General features: G+C 38.9%; 2 protein-coding genes across 2 annotated transcripts; both read left to right on the forward strand.

Annotated features, from left to right (window-relative positions):
- Positions 1 to 1,387: 1,387 nt before the first annotated feature.
- Positions 1,388 to 4,129, forward strand: LOC115741012 (cytokinin hydroxylase-like). The gene is made up of 4 exons (XM_030674705.2): positions 1,388 to 1,761; positions 1,872 to 2,101; positions 2,383 to 2,994; positions 3,547 to 4,129. Exons 1-4 carry the CDS (start codon positions 1,458 to 1,460, stop codon positions 3,973 to 3,975), a joined length of 1,575 nt encoding a protein of 524 aa, XP_030530565.1. The 5' UTR covers positions 1,388 to 1,457; the 3' UTR covers positions 3,976 to 4,129.
- Positions 4,130 to 7,143: 3,014 nt separating this feature from the next.
- LOC115741020 (cytochrome P450 72A68-like) lies at positions 7,144 to 7,557 on the forward strand. The gene has a single exon (XM_030674718.1). The coding sequence runs from the start codon at positions 7,144 to 7,146 to the stop codon at positions 7,555 to 7,557; it is 414 nt and encodes a 137-aa protein (XP_030530578.1).
- Positions 7,558 to 13,799: the final 6,242 nt, after the last annotated feature.

Raw genomic sequence — 13,799 nt, forward strand, 5'->3', positions numbered from 1 at the left:
ACTTAGTACAAGTCGGTTCTCGTAATCTTTACAAGATGATGATTCAAAGCATGTGCGTCGTTTCACAAAAACGAGGTGCGAAAAAATACCCGAGACCAACCCACCACACGCGTGGCGTAGTTGGTGAGAATCAAATCCTTTGGCGCCGGCATGCCACGGTTAAGGGTTTGAATTTCTCTCAACTCATTCCCCCGACTTAAGTAGGGGATCCTTGCTGGTGGACTGCGGGGCCAGCCTCCCTCCAGGTATAATTGCCTTCGCCCCGCCCGAAGGGTGGCTGGTGAGTTGGTGGATCCTGGATTATAAATAAATAAATAAATAAACCTAAGACCGGTTTGTCTTTACATGTCGCATGTCGTAAGGTTAAGAGAAATTCCTATTTTCCAATCTTAAAAGGTGCTGGGAAGTTTACTGGAAAGTAAGGGTAATGAGATGAGATCATTGCTCACGGTAATTGCAAAACTTTTCCACGAGCATGCAATTTTATATATTTGACTCACGTAAGAACAAGAGCTAATGCAAACACTTCGCCCTCAATACTCTCTCCAAGTTTCCACGTTCCGCGTTGAAAGCATTTCACGTGTCAGTCAAAGGGGATGACGTGGAAAGAGATCATTGGTTGAGCCGGCCATAGAATTTGCGGCGTCTTCCACACCCGGTGCACGTGCATCTTCTCCTAAAAAAAGTCGTCCTTTTAGCCCCTGTTGGCATGTATGGAAAGAAACGTAAAAACAATTTGGGGGTTGACAATTCCATCGAAGACCATAATTTCAAAAGTTATTTTGTTGGATTAAAATTCAAGGGTATAATAATAATAATATCAGTCCACATTATAAGATTAATTTATAAAATTAATACTTTAATCGATATAATCAATTACAAATGAGAATATAAATAAATGAGACGTATGCTCAATAAAAGTAACTTTATTACTTTAAAAATCAATCTCGGTGTAGGTAAAATTATTTCATAAATGCTTGCATATTTTCTTTTCATATTGTATCCTTTATTAATTAAATGGATTAACATCATAATTATGTTATTTTTTTCTCATACGCGACTATTTTCTAAAACTAACCAAAGGGAAAAGTTTTGACAACCCCCAAAGCGAGAAAAGCTTATAACGATGGGGGCCCCGCCGGAAATAAGAAAACAAAATCCATTTTTTTTCCCAAGGTACACGTTAAGACCCGGACAAAAGAGATTCAAAGCCGTGGCATGATAATGCCCAGTTCTACAGTCAAATTCCGACATTCTGAAACGACCGACCCTCGTGGCCTATAAATATCGAGTTCCATTCTCTCCCTTCTCGATAAACATCAACTCATAATCTTGACCTCTTGTGTAGTCTTCTTCTTCACCTGCCCCGCGTTCCTTCTTTCGTCTAGTCTTCTTCACCTGCTCTCCATTCCTTCTTTCGTCTTGAGAGAAAGAAACTTGTTTTGACAAAGAGAGAGATGGAATATTCTCTTCAGGCATCCAATCTCGCTCTATCAACTTTGATAGTTCTTTTGCTCTCTGTTTTGTGGAGAGTGGCGTTTAGGTGTTGGATTTCACCTGCAAGAGCTTATCAGAAGCTCAAGAGAAATGGATTAAGAGGGCCTTCTCCGACTTTCCCTCTCGGCAATCTCATGGACATGAAAAAGGCCATACAAGATGAATCTTGTTCTGTGAATTCTAGTGATGAATCTTCGAAAATCATCTCTCATGACAAACACTCCACGGTCCTCCCCTACTTTGCTCGCTGGCAAAAATCGCACGGTAAGCCCATAAACGAAAAGATTTCTGTTAAGAAAAGTTCATTTCGGGAAGTTGGGTTCCCAATTACTTCTTGTTGGTTTTCATTAATAATCTCTGTGTTTTGATTTCAGGGAAAGTGTTCATGTATTGGCTAGGCACAGAGCCGTTCTTGTACATTGCAGAGCCAGAGTTTCTGAAGCAAATGTCGAGTGGTGTAATGGGAAAGAGTTGGGGAAAGCCCAGGGTGTTCAAGAATGACAGAGAACCCATGTTCGGGAACGGACTGGTCATGACCGAGGGTGACGAATGGGTCCGTCACAGGCATCTCATCACCCCAGCTTTCTCTCCTGCAAACCTCAAGGTCTCTCTCTCTCTCTCTCTCTCTCTCTCTCTCTCTCTCTCAGCATACACACGTACCGATCTTTGGGCTTTTGAATATGAGTGATAGCAACTCATGGAAGTCACGTCAAACTTTTTTCTTGAAAAGGAAATGTGCATCACAACATCTTTCGTAGGAATTGAGGAGATGCATGCACACGGAATTCATTTCTCTCTAATTATGTAAAGGAGGTGATTAGATAGATTTTAAGGCCTTTTATCCGCACACCGACTCACTTTGCACATAATTTGCCGGTACCGCAGGGAATGGCAAGTTTAATGGTGGAATCAGCCAACAAAATGCTAGAGAAGTGGACAGCTCTTGTAAACTCTGGAAACCCGGAGATCGACATTGAAAGAGAGATCGTATCAACGGCGGGGGAGATCATAGCCAAGACCAGCTTCGGCATTAGCCACGAAGATGGCAAGAAAGTTTTCGAGAAACTGCAAGCCATGCAGGTGACTCTCTTCAAGACAAACCGTTTTGTGGGTGTGCCTTTCAACCAATTCATCGCCCCCAAAAAATCCATGGAGGCAAAAAGGCTGGGGAAAGAAATCGACGACCTACTAATGTCGATCATCAATGATCGCAAGGCCGGCATAGGGGCAAATAACCGAAAGGACTTGCTCGGGCTGTTACTCGAAGGGAACAGCGGGAATGGAAGAACAGGGAAGAGTTTGACGACGAGAGAGCTGGTGGACGAGTGCAAAACCTTCTTCTTCGGGGGTCATGAGACGACGGCATTGGCTCTATCGTGGACGTTGCTGCTTTTGGCCATTCATCCTGAGTGGCAAGATCAGCTCAGAGATGAGATCAAACAAGTGGTTGGTGATAACAAAGAGATTGATTCAACCAAGATGGCCGGACTAAAGAAGGTAAAAACACTATTCCATAATTAGTGCACGTTTTTGTACATGGAGCTAGGTTTGTTTGCTTGTGCTTTCAATTCAATTGCTTGATATTGCTTAGCTGATATTTCACATGGAAAAGGTCTGTGTCTGTGTTCCCGAAGTTGGCATAATTTCGTGTTTCATAATGGGTGAATAGATTCGGGTGGAAAATGTCTAATCATTGGAACATGAGCCATGGTTTGTTTTGGATAGAAATGAACCTACAATTAAACTGTCCATACTAATAATTTGATCGGCTGTACTTTGATTGGCGAAAGCGTAGTCTTTAAACCGCGATCCAGAGAATAAGGTAAAAATCAGAAAATTAACGTAGAGCCTAGCTATGCATCATGCGTAGGTAATTGAACATGCTTTATTCACACAACAGAATGATATGCAAACTTCCATTTTTGGCTTAATTTGAGGGAGGTGGTCAACGTGTGTATGCACAGGAGTTTTAAATGGGTTATGTAACATCTATGCCCGGTTACGTCTTTTTCGATTGGTAACGTTATCTCAACTGGCGACTGCTTGCAGATGGGATGGGTCATGAACGAAGTTCTGCGGCTGTATAGTCCATCACCGAATGTGCAAAGACAAGCGCTAGAGGATATTAAAGTCTACGACAAGGTGATCCCCAAGGGAACAAACATGTGGATCGACGTGGTGTCGATGAACCACGACCCCACTTTGTGGGGAGACGACGTGAACCAATTCAAGCCGGAGCGGTTCAAGGAGGACTCGCTCTATGGCGGGTGCAAGCACAAGATGGGGTTTTTGCCATTTGGGTTTGGAGGGAGAATGTGCATCGGCCGGAATCTGACCATGATGGAGTACAAGATTGTCTTAACCCTAATTCTCTCCAAGTTCTCCTTTTCTGTTTCACCAAGCTATTGCCACTCTCCTTCCGTTATGCTCTCTCTTAGACCTTCCCAAGGCTTGCCTCTCATAGTCAAACCTCTTTAGGATACTCAGCAATGATACCTCTTTTGGTTAAGAGTAATAATATAGGATCTGATGTACTTGCCGATAGCAATATCAGGGATATACACAGGGTCTATAAGCTCAGCTGCGAGTATTCATTGTAACGTTATGTATTCATATTTTATCATGGGACCGAATTTTAGTGAAATTTTTCAGTTATTACTATTGACACCTAAAATTTGATTTTTCATTTTATCATTTACTTTGAGTAAAAAAATCAGGAGTTAAAAATTAATCCCTACAAAAAAAATAAATAATAATTATAATTCATCGTTCATATTTGGTTTTTGTCAATCATGCATTTTGCATTTAATTGGACTGGCGACGGATGTTTCCGTAATTAATTGGATTGATTGGACTATGCTTGCACAAAGGATCTCGCGAAGACCCATCACATGGCTGATATGTAAGTTGGAAATATTGGTTTGATCAGCAATAATCTTCAATGAATATTTACGTGCATAACTATTTAAGAAAAATAATAATCAAGAAGATATGCACGTACACTCGTACAAGGGAATACAATGTAGAAAAGGAGAATGTGGTCAGCAAAAGGGCAACTATTTTGAGTAATATATTCTGTGATATCTTTACGTGTCTAGATGCGTGAGCAGAAAGTAAAAGGGATTTGATTGCTTCATTGAAAATCAGGACTTGCTCGCCTATAAAAGAACATCAACGGTCACTCCAAAAGAAAAAGAGGGAGAGAGAGGGGGGTTCCACACATTGAGACACACTCACGAAAAAAAAAAAGAGAGAGCAAGAGAGACGAAGAGAGAGCTTCTCGGTTTTGAAGTTGTCCCGAAGCATCATCCGTCCAATTGGTGCCGCACCCAACTACCCAATTTCACGTGCTGCCCTTACTAGATCCCTCTGACGCCTTGTGTGGATTCGGCTCAGTCTTTGACACCATTCGTCCTCCGGTGCTTCTGCTGTTTCCCGATGCTGTCCGTTTGATCCAAGTAGCCGTTTGGCACTATTTTTGGCCACTGCTCAAGGCGATTTTCCTTGCTGTGGACCAGTCACGTTACCTTGTTGATAGGGGATTGTTTGGTTGCAAATCGGCGCACAATTCGGTCGTGATTTGGTCCAATCTTCTACTTTTTTTTTTTCCAAGGACAAAATCACTGCTGTGCAGGGAATTTTCTACTCCTGTTCAGGCTGTTTTGTCCCCAAAATAGCACTGTTTTGAGCGGTTCTTACTAGCTATTCAGTGCAGTTTTTGCCCATCGCTTGGAGGACTTTTTGCCACTGTTTTGAGGACGTTACAGCTGCTGTTTGGCTTCAATTTCACTGCTATTTGCATTCATAAACAGCCTTGTTTTGGACAATCTTTTGTTACTATTTCAGTGCAGAATTTTCGGACTTTATAAAAGTTACAGTGCAGGAATTTCAGCCACGATCCCACCGGTCAAATCGAGAGCCATCACTGCAAGGTCCAAGAAGTCCTATCGTTGTGGCTGTACCACAAGTTGCTGATCCGCAAGTCCATCCTTCTTGAGCCGGTCCGAAAGAGTCGAAGTTTGATCCGTAAGATTTCACGCAAGTTCGAAAAGGAAAGAGCTATCTCGAGGATTAGGTATAGTGTCCTATTCTATATTTTAGAATATCCTCGTTGCTTATTATGCATGAATTGTGCATTTCATTGCATATCTAGAAGATTTTGTTGCTTGATTTAGGATAATACAATATTCGATTGTCTAATTTGGAAGATTGCGCATCAAAAATTGAATACTGCAGATCTGACTTGAATATCCTTGAAAATCTTGCAACATGTCACTTGCCTAATTGGAAAGATTGCATGTTTAAAATTAGATTTTCAATATTTTTGAAAGATTATGATTCATCGTAAATATTTTGAGATCTTTGTGATAATCTTGTAATAATCGGAAAATCTTTCTGAATATATTCAAGATACCAAGATATTTCAAAATGTGATCGATAATATAAATTTCCTCATGCGCAATCGCATACATGGGAATAAGCCTATCTATCGGGCTTTAGATGGAATTATTTTCATAGCAGGTATTTCGAATTTTTAGGGTCGATCTATCGGGCTTTAGATTGGAACTTAATTCGAAAGAAATAGCAGTGATTATCTTTTCATTAAAAGATTTGCAACTTTAATTTGAATTCACTCATAAAAACTAAAAATCAGAAAATAAAAATAAAAATTCTTGTCTCATGTCTTTAAATTTCGTGTCGGAAAATCAAAGAAAAGAAAAAAAAAAGATTAGGAAGATATGATTTCTTAAAACCACGTCTTATCATTTTTAGAAAGATAGATTTTTCTAGAAAATCCTATCTTGTGGATTACACTCAGTAAATAAAATCTTTTGAATCCATTAGGATAGATGTTAAAAGATGTAGACGTAGGGTAAAAAGATTTTCTTAAAAATTTTGGGAATTAATGCAAATTGAATCCGAGAAACTTTAAGATAATCTTGAACCAATTCACCCACATTTTTCATTAATTTTAATTTCGAAAATACATCAAAAACTTACAAAAAATCATAAAAAGAAAAGCCAAAATTTGCACCAGTCAAAATTCATCAAAATTGCCAAATCGAACTTTTTTCATGAAATTGGTACCAAAATGGCATTAATTAAAAAATTAATGTAACCAAGTCCCGAACTTAAGATCTCTGGTTTGCAGAAATAAAATAGTTTTCTCCCACTATTTTATTTAGGTTTCTAATCAACCTACCAAGAAATGATTAATGGCGGCTCCACAAAATAAAAATATTTTACAAAATAATTACTTGGACCTTAAGTCACGATTTGGTAGAATTTGGGAGAGTTCGAACTAGATTAGTTAATTTAATTAATTAATCTAGTAATCCATTAACATAAAATTGGAAAACCCAATTTTTAGGTTTCGACAATTACGAGAAGTGTTAATCGAAGGAGACCAATGATTATTTGAATTAAGATGTGGCTCCAAGATACTTTTCCCATTTATATGAAGGATGAGAGGTATTCAAATTCAAAGAAATAAGGAGTGCATGTACACGTAAATCATTTATCTCTAATTATGTGAAGGAAGTGATTAGTTAAAGTTTACGCTCTAGAAGAAAAGACTCAATTATCTTAAGACTTTTTATCCACACACTGACTCACTTTGCACATAATTTGCTTGTACCATAGGGAATGTTAAGCTTGATGGTGGAATCAGCCAACAAGATGCTGGAGAGGTGGACAGCTCTCATAAACTCCAGAACACCGGAGATCGACATTGAGAGTGAGATCATCTCTACGGCGGGGGAGATCATAGCCAAGACCAGATTCGGCATTAGCCAAGAAAATGGCAAGAAAGTTTTCGAGAAACTGCAAGTCTTGCAGGTCACTCTCTTCAAGACAAATTGTTTCGGGGGCATGCCTTCAAACCAGTTCATTGCCCGCAAACAATCCCTTGAGGCGAAAAGATTGGGAAAAGAAATAGACAACATACTAATGTCGATCATTGATGATTGCAAAGCTGGCATCGTGGCGAATAATTGGAAGGACTTGCTCGGGTTGTTACTCGAGGGGAACTGCGGAAATGGAAAAGTAGGGAAGAGATGATATCAAACAAGTGGTTGGTGATAACAAAGAGATTGATGCAACCATGCTTGCTGGACTAAAGAAGGTAAAAACCCTATTCCAAATGAGAAGCAAGTGATGCACATTTTTGTTTGCTTGTGCTTTCAATTCAATTGCTTGAGGTTGCTTAGATGATATTTCCTTATGAAAAAGGTTTGCGTCTGTGTTTCCAAAGTTGGTATAATTTCATGTTTCATGATGGGTTAATAGTTTCGGGTAGAAAATATCTAACCATTGCAACATGAACATGGTTTGTTTTGGATAGGAAACTTATGTAGCTACCTGAAGATGATTTATTCACAAAACAGAACGATTTAAAAATCTGTCCTGTACAAATTACATACAAAAGTTCTTAAATGTCCGTGTGCGTTAGTGGGTCACCTTTCTTTTTCAAGAAAAGACCCTCTTCTTCTGTCCTGTACAAATTACATAGAAAAGTTCTCTCCCTTCATAAGTAAATTCTCATACGCCACCGTCGTCGTCATCACCCAAGCCAGCCAAGTTTTCATATTCTTTTGTCGTATTATGTGTTTTCTTTTCTCTGCTTTCCTTTCTCCATTTTCCTTTTTTCCTGCTTTGATTTCCCTTTTCTTCATTTTTTTTTTTTTTTGTCTCCCCTCCTGCCATGGCGTTAGACATTTTTTCCAGAGAACGGACGTGCCCCTGTATCTCTTCTTCTCTTCCACATCGCGTTTGTACGTCCTTCGTCAGAAAATTTTGAAGCCTGAGAATTTGCCTATCATAAAGTGCCCTGGACCATCATGTACAGTGGCAGTCACCACGTCTTTTTTCTCAAGGGTCGCCTCTCTTAGTAAAACCTCTTTTGGAAGGTCAGTAATGATACTACTTTAGGTGGAAGAGTAACAATATATACCATAAGTCAATCCCTTTCTTTTTCTCTCTCCCTCTCGCCTTCCCCATCCCCCAACTTCTCTCTCTCTCTCTCTCTCTCCATCTTTCTGCAGTTGATCTTGGGTTCAAATTTTTTTTTATTTACTTTTATCTCCCACTATGTTTTGGGAGTTTGCAAGAATGAATAATTTTTTGCAGCTGATCTTGAGTAAATGTGGAGACTAATTTGACCATTCATCCAGTTGACAACCATCAATGAAGATGTTCGTGACGTTACTCCATAAACTTTTTAAGATTATGTCACTCTTCTCTCCCGATTTAGATTTAAGTATAGATTTAAGGATTTCACTCTCTAAACTAGATCTAGATATAGATTTGGGAGTTCTTTACATGCATTTGATCTGTGCTTTTTCAACATATTGATATTGGTATTACTGCACAACGATGGTGATGAGGACGTCAAATCTCAACATGCACCGTAAGCCGTTACAATATGCATGGGAGTTCTCGGTGTGTGCTTATCACTGAATCCAGTTATTGGCCGCCAGATCTATTCCTGGAAAATGAGAGCGTGCTTCTAGTTGCAAAATATGCTTTGCTAGTTGCTTTCTAGTATTTACTTTTTTTCTGCAGTTGTATGGAAGATTGAAAGCATTTTATGTACCTCTCGAATATTATCCTGATTAATGAAGGGAATCTTTCTTTCGATCAAAAAAATAATATATACCATTTATGATATAGAATTGATGCTCTTGTATCTAAAGAAATTTCATTATGAGTGTTATGGTGCTCGAACCTTGATGATGTATATTAATGGAAAAATACCAAAAAAGTCACAAACCTATTGCATTCACGTCAACTGTTTCCAACCTAAATTGGCTGAATGAACAGAATTGATACCAATGAAAAAATGTTTAGGACTAAATTGGCCCAATTAAAAGGTTTAGGACTGAAGTAGTTCCAATGCAGTATGTTTTGGACTTTTTTCGTACTTCTCCTGTATATTAACTCATGATCTAGCCAAATTCATTCACACTTAACATCTTATCACTCATTGATTTTTCTCTTACTAATGTCCAATTCTTTAGCATGTCTAATGCTACTACCCGTGATCCCCATCCCGTCATTAGCTTTTTCATAGAAAGAGCCAAAAGTGCATGCAATCTCAGCTAATCCAAATTCATACATCCGTAAATTACTACTTGCACCAATTTTAACCCTAAACCGTTAACAAGTGAGAAGTGATCATGCGGGTGCGAGAGTAGTAATTTAACATCCATTAATCAATAAAATAAATAAATAAGAAATATGACAAAAATCTCAATGCATTAAAAATACATAATTTCTTTGTGATAATGTCCCAAGTGTTCTGCAAGATGTTCAAGAAACAATATATGTATGGCCTAAATATGATTTCTAGATAATAAATACTTTCTTCTCCTTCCCCTACTAGAGTGTAGGAAAATCAACATTTTGTTTGACATTTATGTCGGGTAATACCTGACTCTACCACACATTCTTTCACATTGGCCATAATTAAGTCATCAGATCATCTGCTAGTAGGGGAAGGAGAAGAAAGTATTTATTATCTAGAAATCATATTTAGGCCATAGTTTAAAGTTTCAGGTATTTGTGTCACTCGCCTAGTTTTAATTTTTTTTTTTTTTTGACATAGTAAAACGTTTGGAGTATTAGTATCAAAGCGAGCATAGTTTAGAGATTTTGGTGTTGCTAACCCTTTTTCTTGTAGGTCAGGAGCGGAGAACTAATAAGGTCTGCGCACATTGTTGGGATACACGTAACATGCATAGGCAAATAAAACATATAAAATACGCAGCAGAAGTAAATAAAAACCTATACACGTATCTCCAGAGGCGTAGTTCGTGCGTTTCAATCGAAAAACACGTGCAACAAAAGGGGTTTAACGGATTACCTCTTGAAGCGTGCTTGAAACGAAATAGGTTTAGATGTTCTTCGATCCGAGCCCCACAAGTGTCGGGCCTCTAGTTCGGACACACCACCAATCGCAACGATGAACGGAAGAACGAGCGCGCGAGAATCACCACTTGAATTGTGCTAGCAATGTCGTGGATACATTACTCCGCAATCTCAAATTTTGGTCACGAAAGGGAGAGAGTTTTTTGAGAGGCTTTTCAATAGTTCATTTTACGAATACTTTTTCGCAGCTCTCAAAAATGCTCATACGCTTTCTCAAATGCACACCAAGTGAAAACCGTTTTCACTCGTTTCCCTTTTTCCCTTTTTGCAGACAAATCTCCTTTTTTTTTTTTTTAATTGAAAACATGCGCCGCACGATCAGCATCGGGAGAAGCACCCACGATCTGATCGTGGGCGCATTAGACAACGACGGCAACTGACGTTGCCGTTCGTTGTGCATGGGCACACGATGAGCAACATTTGCTCATCGTGTGCCACGCACATGGTCAGCATTTGCTGACCATGTGCATGCACATAATATATATATATTTTTTAATAATAATAATAACCATTATTATTATAATAAAAAACAAAAAGGCTATACAATAATAAATGTGCATGTTAGACATATAATATATGTCCACGTTGAGCATACGTGTGCATTATATGCACGTGAGCCGATGACCAAAAATAAAATTAAAATTAAATCACATTTAATTTAATTTTAGCCCGACTAAAATCGGTACATCGTAATTGCAAACATATTTGCAATGTGTCTTTTCGTTCAACGTCGTCATGTATTGGTTAAGGTGTGTGACATCCCTAGGTTCATCATCGAGCTGGCAGTAAGACATGCACTAACACATTAGTACTTCCAAGAGAATTGATTGTCCCGATCAACCTCTAGGTCCTACAAGTCACGAGTGACATCTAGCAATATGTCATGGCTACCCGGACAGTGTGAATTCTTTAAGAACATAATGAACCTGTCAGCTTTGCTTACGGTGTAATTCAATCCCTCTGTCTTACTATATCCCGATCGAACAAAGACCATGGAATATTTGTCAAGTCACCGATTCGATCATATGCACAAATCTAATCGACATGCATTTATACGAGACATGAACATTTCATTCTCGATTATAACCCCGGCCGAGGATTTCAATGCATTGTCATAATTAAATTGCATAGGATATCATACCTTGCATGTGACAAGGAGACAGATTCCATTTTGCGCACACGTGTGACTTCGTATGTGCATGAACTGCGACCATCAAGAACAGAGACGGATCGACGAACCATCAATATGCGTCCTCGTGAACCATAGTCATGCAACACACAAGTCAACACTATGCCTCAGGTCTAAGGATTATTTACACAAGACCAAAGCATGAACAATTAGACATTGACCGCGCCAAAAGCTTCCATGTCGCTAATCGTTCAATGCGTGTCACGTTCAGTGAACTTGTCCGATACAAGCACCTGTGTTCTAATTCGGGCATCGCAATACCCAATGACTTGTGACTCGTCATTCCCTTAAGCATCCAATGCTCAATGGTGAAGTTAAGAACACACCGGTCTCAACGGGATCATTGATATCCATTCAATAATCCATCAACAGGGAACAGTTTAAAGATTCAGTCTAACTGTGAACCTGTCACACATATTCTCAACGTCTCAAGAATAGGTCCAGCCACAACCGATCTTGTGGAATTTATTCATATAAGTAAATAATTGGACAAATGAATAAATACGTCTTTGCCATTAATTAAATAATAAATTGAAAATACAACTGAAATCCCTAACATGTAACTATTACATAATCGCTTTAGGGCATATCTCTAACACACATTACCTCTTTCTTCCAAACTATTCCTCTTGCATCATCTCTTCCTTCAAATCATGATTTTTATAATTAAAGAAGCAACTAAACATCATCGGCCAAATCCTCACGTGATACATATTTATAATGTCACAGACAAGGGGGGCTAAAAAACAAGAACGAACTAAAATAGAGATTTTCAGTCCAAACACGTTGCTTTAGTAAGAACCCCTGCCACGACAGCCCAACAAAACAGGAGTTCTCCGGCCAAGTCAGAGAGTCGCGTTGGACGCGTCCCACCGGCTTTCAAGCGTCGCTGTCGCCTTTTGAAATTGGATCCTAGCTCATACTTTCCTTTATCTACTACTTCAAATTGTTATTGCCCTTATTTTCGGCTTTCGTTTTCATCCGATAGAGAAAGGAAAGGAAAAGGGCTTCTAGACTTTAGTACCAGAAAAATGGATCCAATCCTTTGTCAAATTATCCAATTGATGTAGATGGGTCATTCATACCATGCCGATCATTTCATACCTGTCCTCATCGAAATAACTTCATCTCGACCTTAATGAATGGAAAAAACCATATGAAAATATATGTACCATATTGATTGTCTATTTTAGTCTAACAATTTATTTCGTGTTTATATGAGTCGAGTCATGCTCGAAATTGCATATCCTAATTAGCGGTTTGGTTATTGGCTGTTATGACGCCATTTGAGAAGGAACAAGAAAAATACAAAGATTAGCACCCTTAAACCACTAATTAAAATTCGATAACAGGATTATAATCTTTATCGATAAAAATTCATACACGCTGCACATTTTTTTCGCTTGCCTATCCAATGTTTTTATTGGGTGTCGACACAACAGATATCATCTCAAGAAAAAAAAAATTATCGCCCCGAAACCACTAATTAAAACGCCAATCATTAACTAAATGAGGTAGGTCGCCCGATTTGGTTTAAGTGCACCAGCCATTGCATATCGAGGTTTGACGCCGCACATAGCACAGAGCAAACGCATGCAACACACCAAAGAGTCGTCATCAAATTGGTTCTCTTTCTTTCGGTTGCTGCAAAATGCTTTCCTCGCAGAACACAACGCAGCGCCGCCACAAAAAGTTTATAACCGTAGCGTTATTACAAAAGATACGATGATGACAACGATGACGACCAAAGAGGAAGATGGGAAGTGTGGTGAGTTGGTCCGTTACAAGTGTTGTCTATATGTACTCATTGAAGTTGAAAATCCCAGTATTTGTATGATCTCCTTCTCCCGAGCGCCGACCAATGCTTTAGCTCTCTTTCTATGTGATTCACTTCCATTTGAACCAAACTTTGTCTTTGATTTTAGCAATAGTTATGTTAAGATGCACGCATGGGCATGTTCGTAATGATCCAGCCCTATCAATTTGAGACGGGCCTCGAAAATACTTAACCAGTGAACATGTTAGCATGACCTTAAAATACATGCTCCTCATCTTATACGGAACTCTTAGGGTACTACCATAAGTTCCAAAATTCTCAATTGATACATGTCTATTTGGTAGGGTTGTGGCTCTGTTGTGCGTAACTGCCATTGATTGTTACTATGTTACGTGTTTTTTTTTAAGG

This window comes from Rhodamnia argentea, chromosome 7 (genome assembly GCF_020921035.1).
Source record: "Rhodamnia argentea isolate NSW1041297 chromosome 7, ASM2092103v1, whole genome shotgun sequence".
Lineage (NCBI taxonomy): Eukaryota > Viridiplantae > Streptophyta > Magnoliopsida > Myrtales > Myrtaceae > Rhodamnia > Rhodamnia argentea.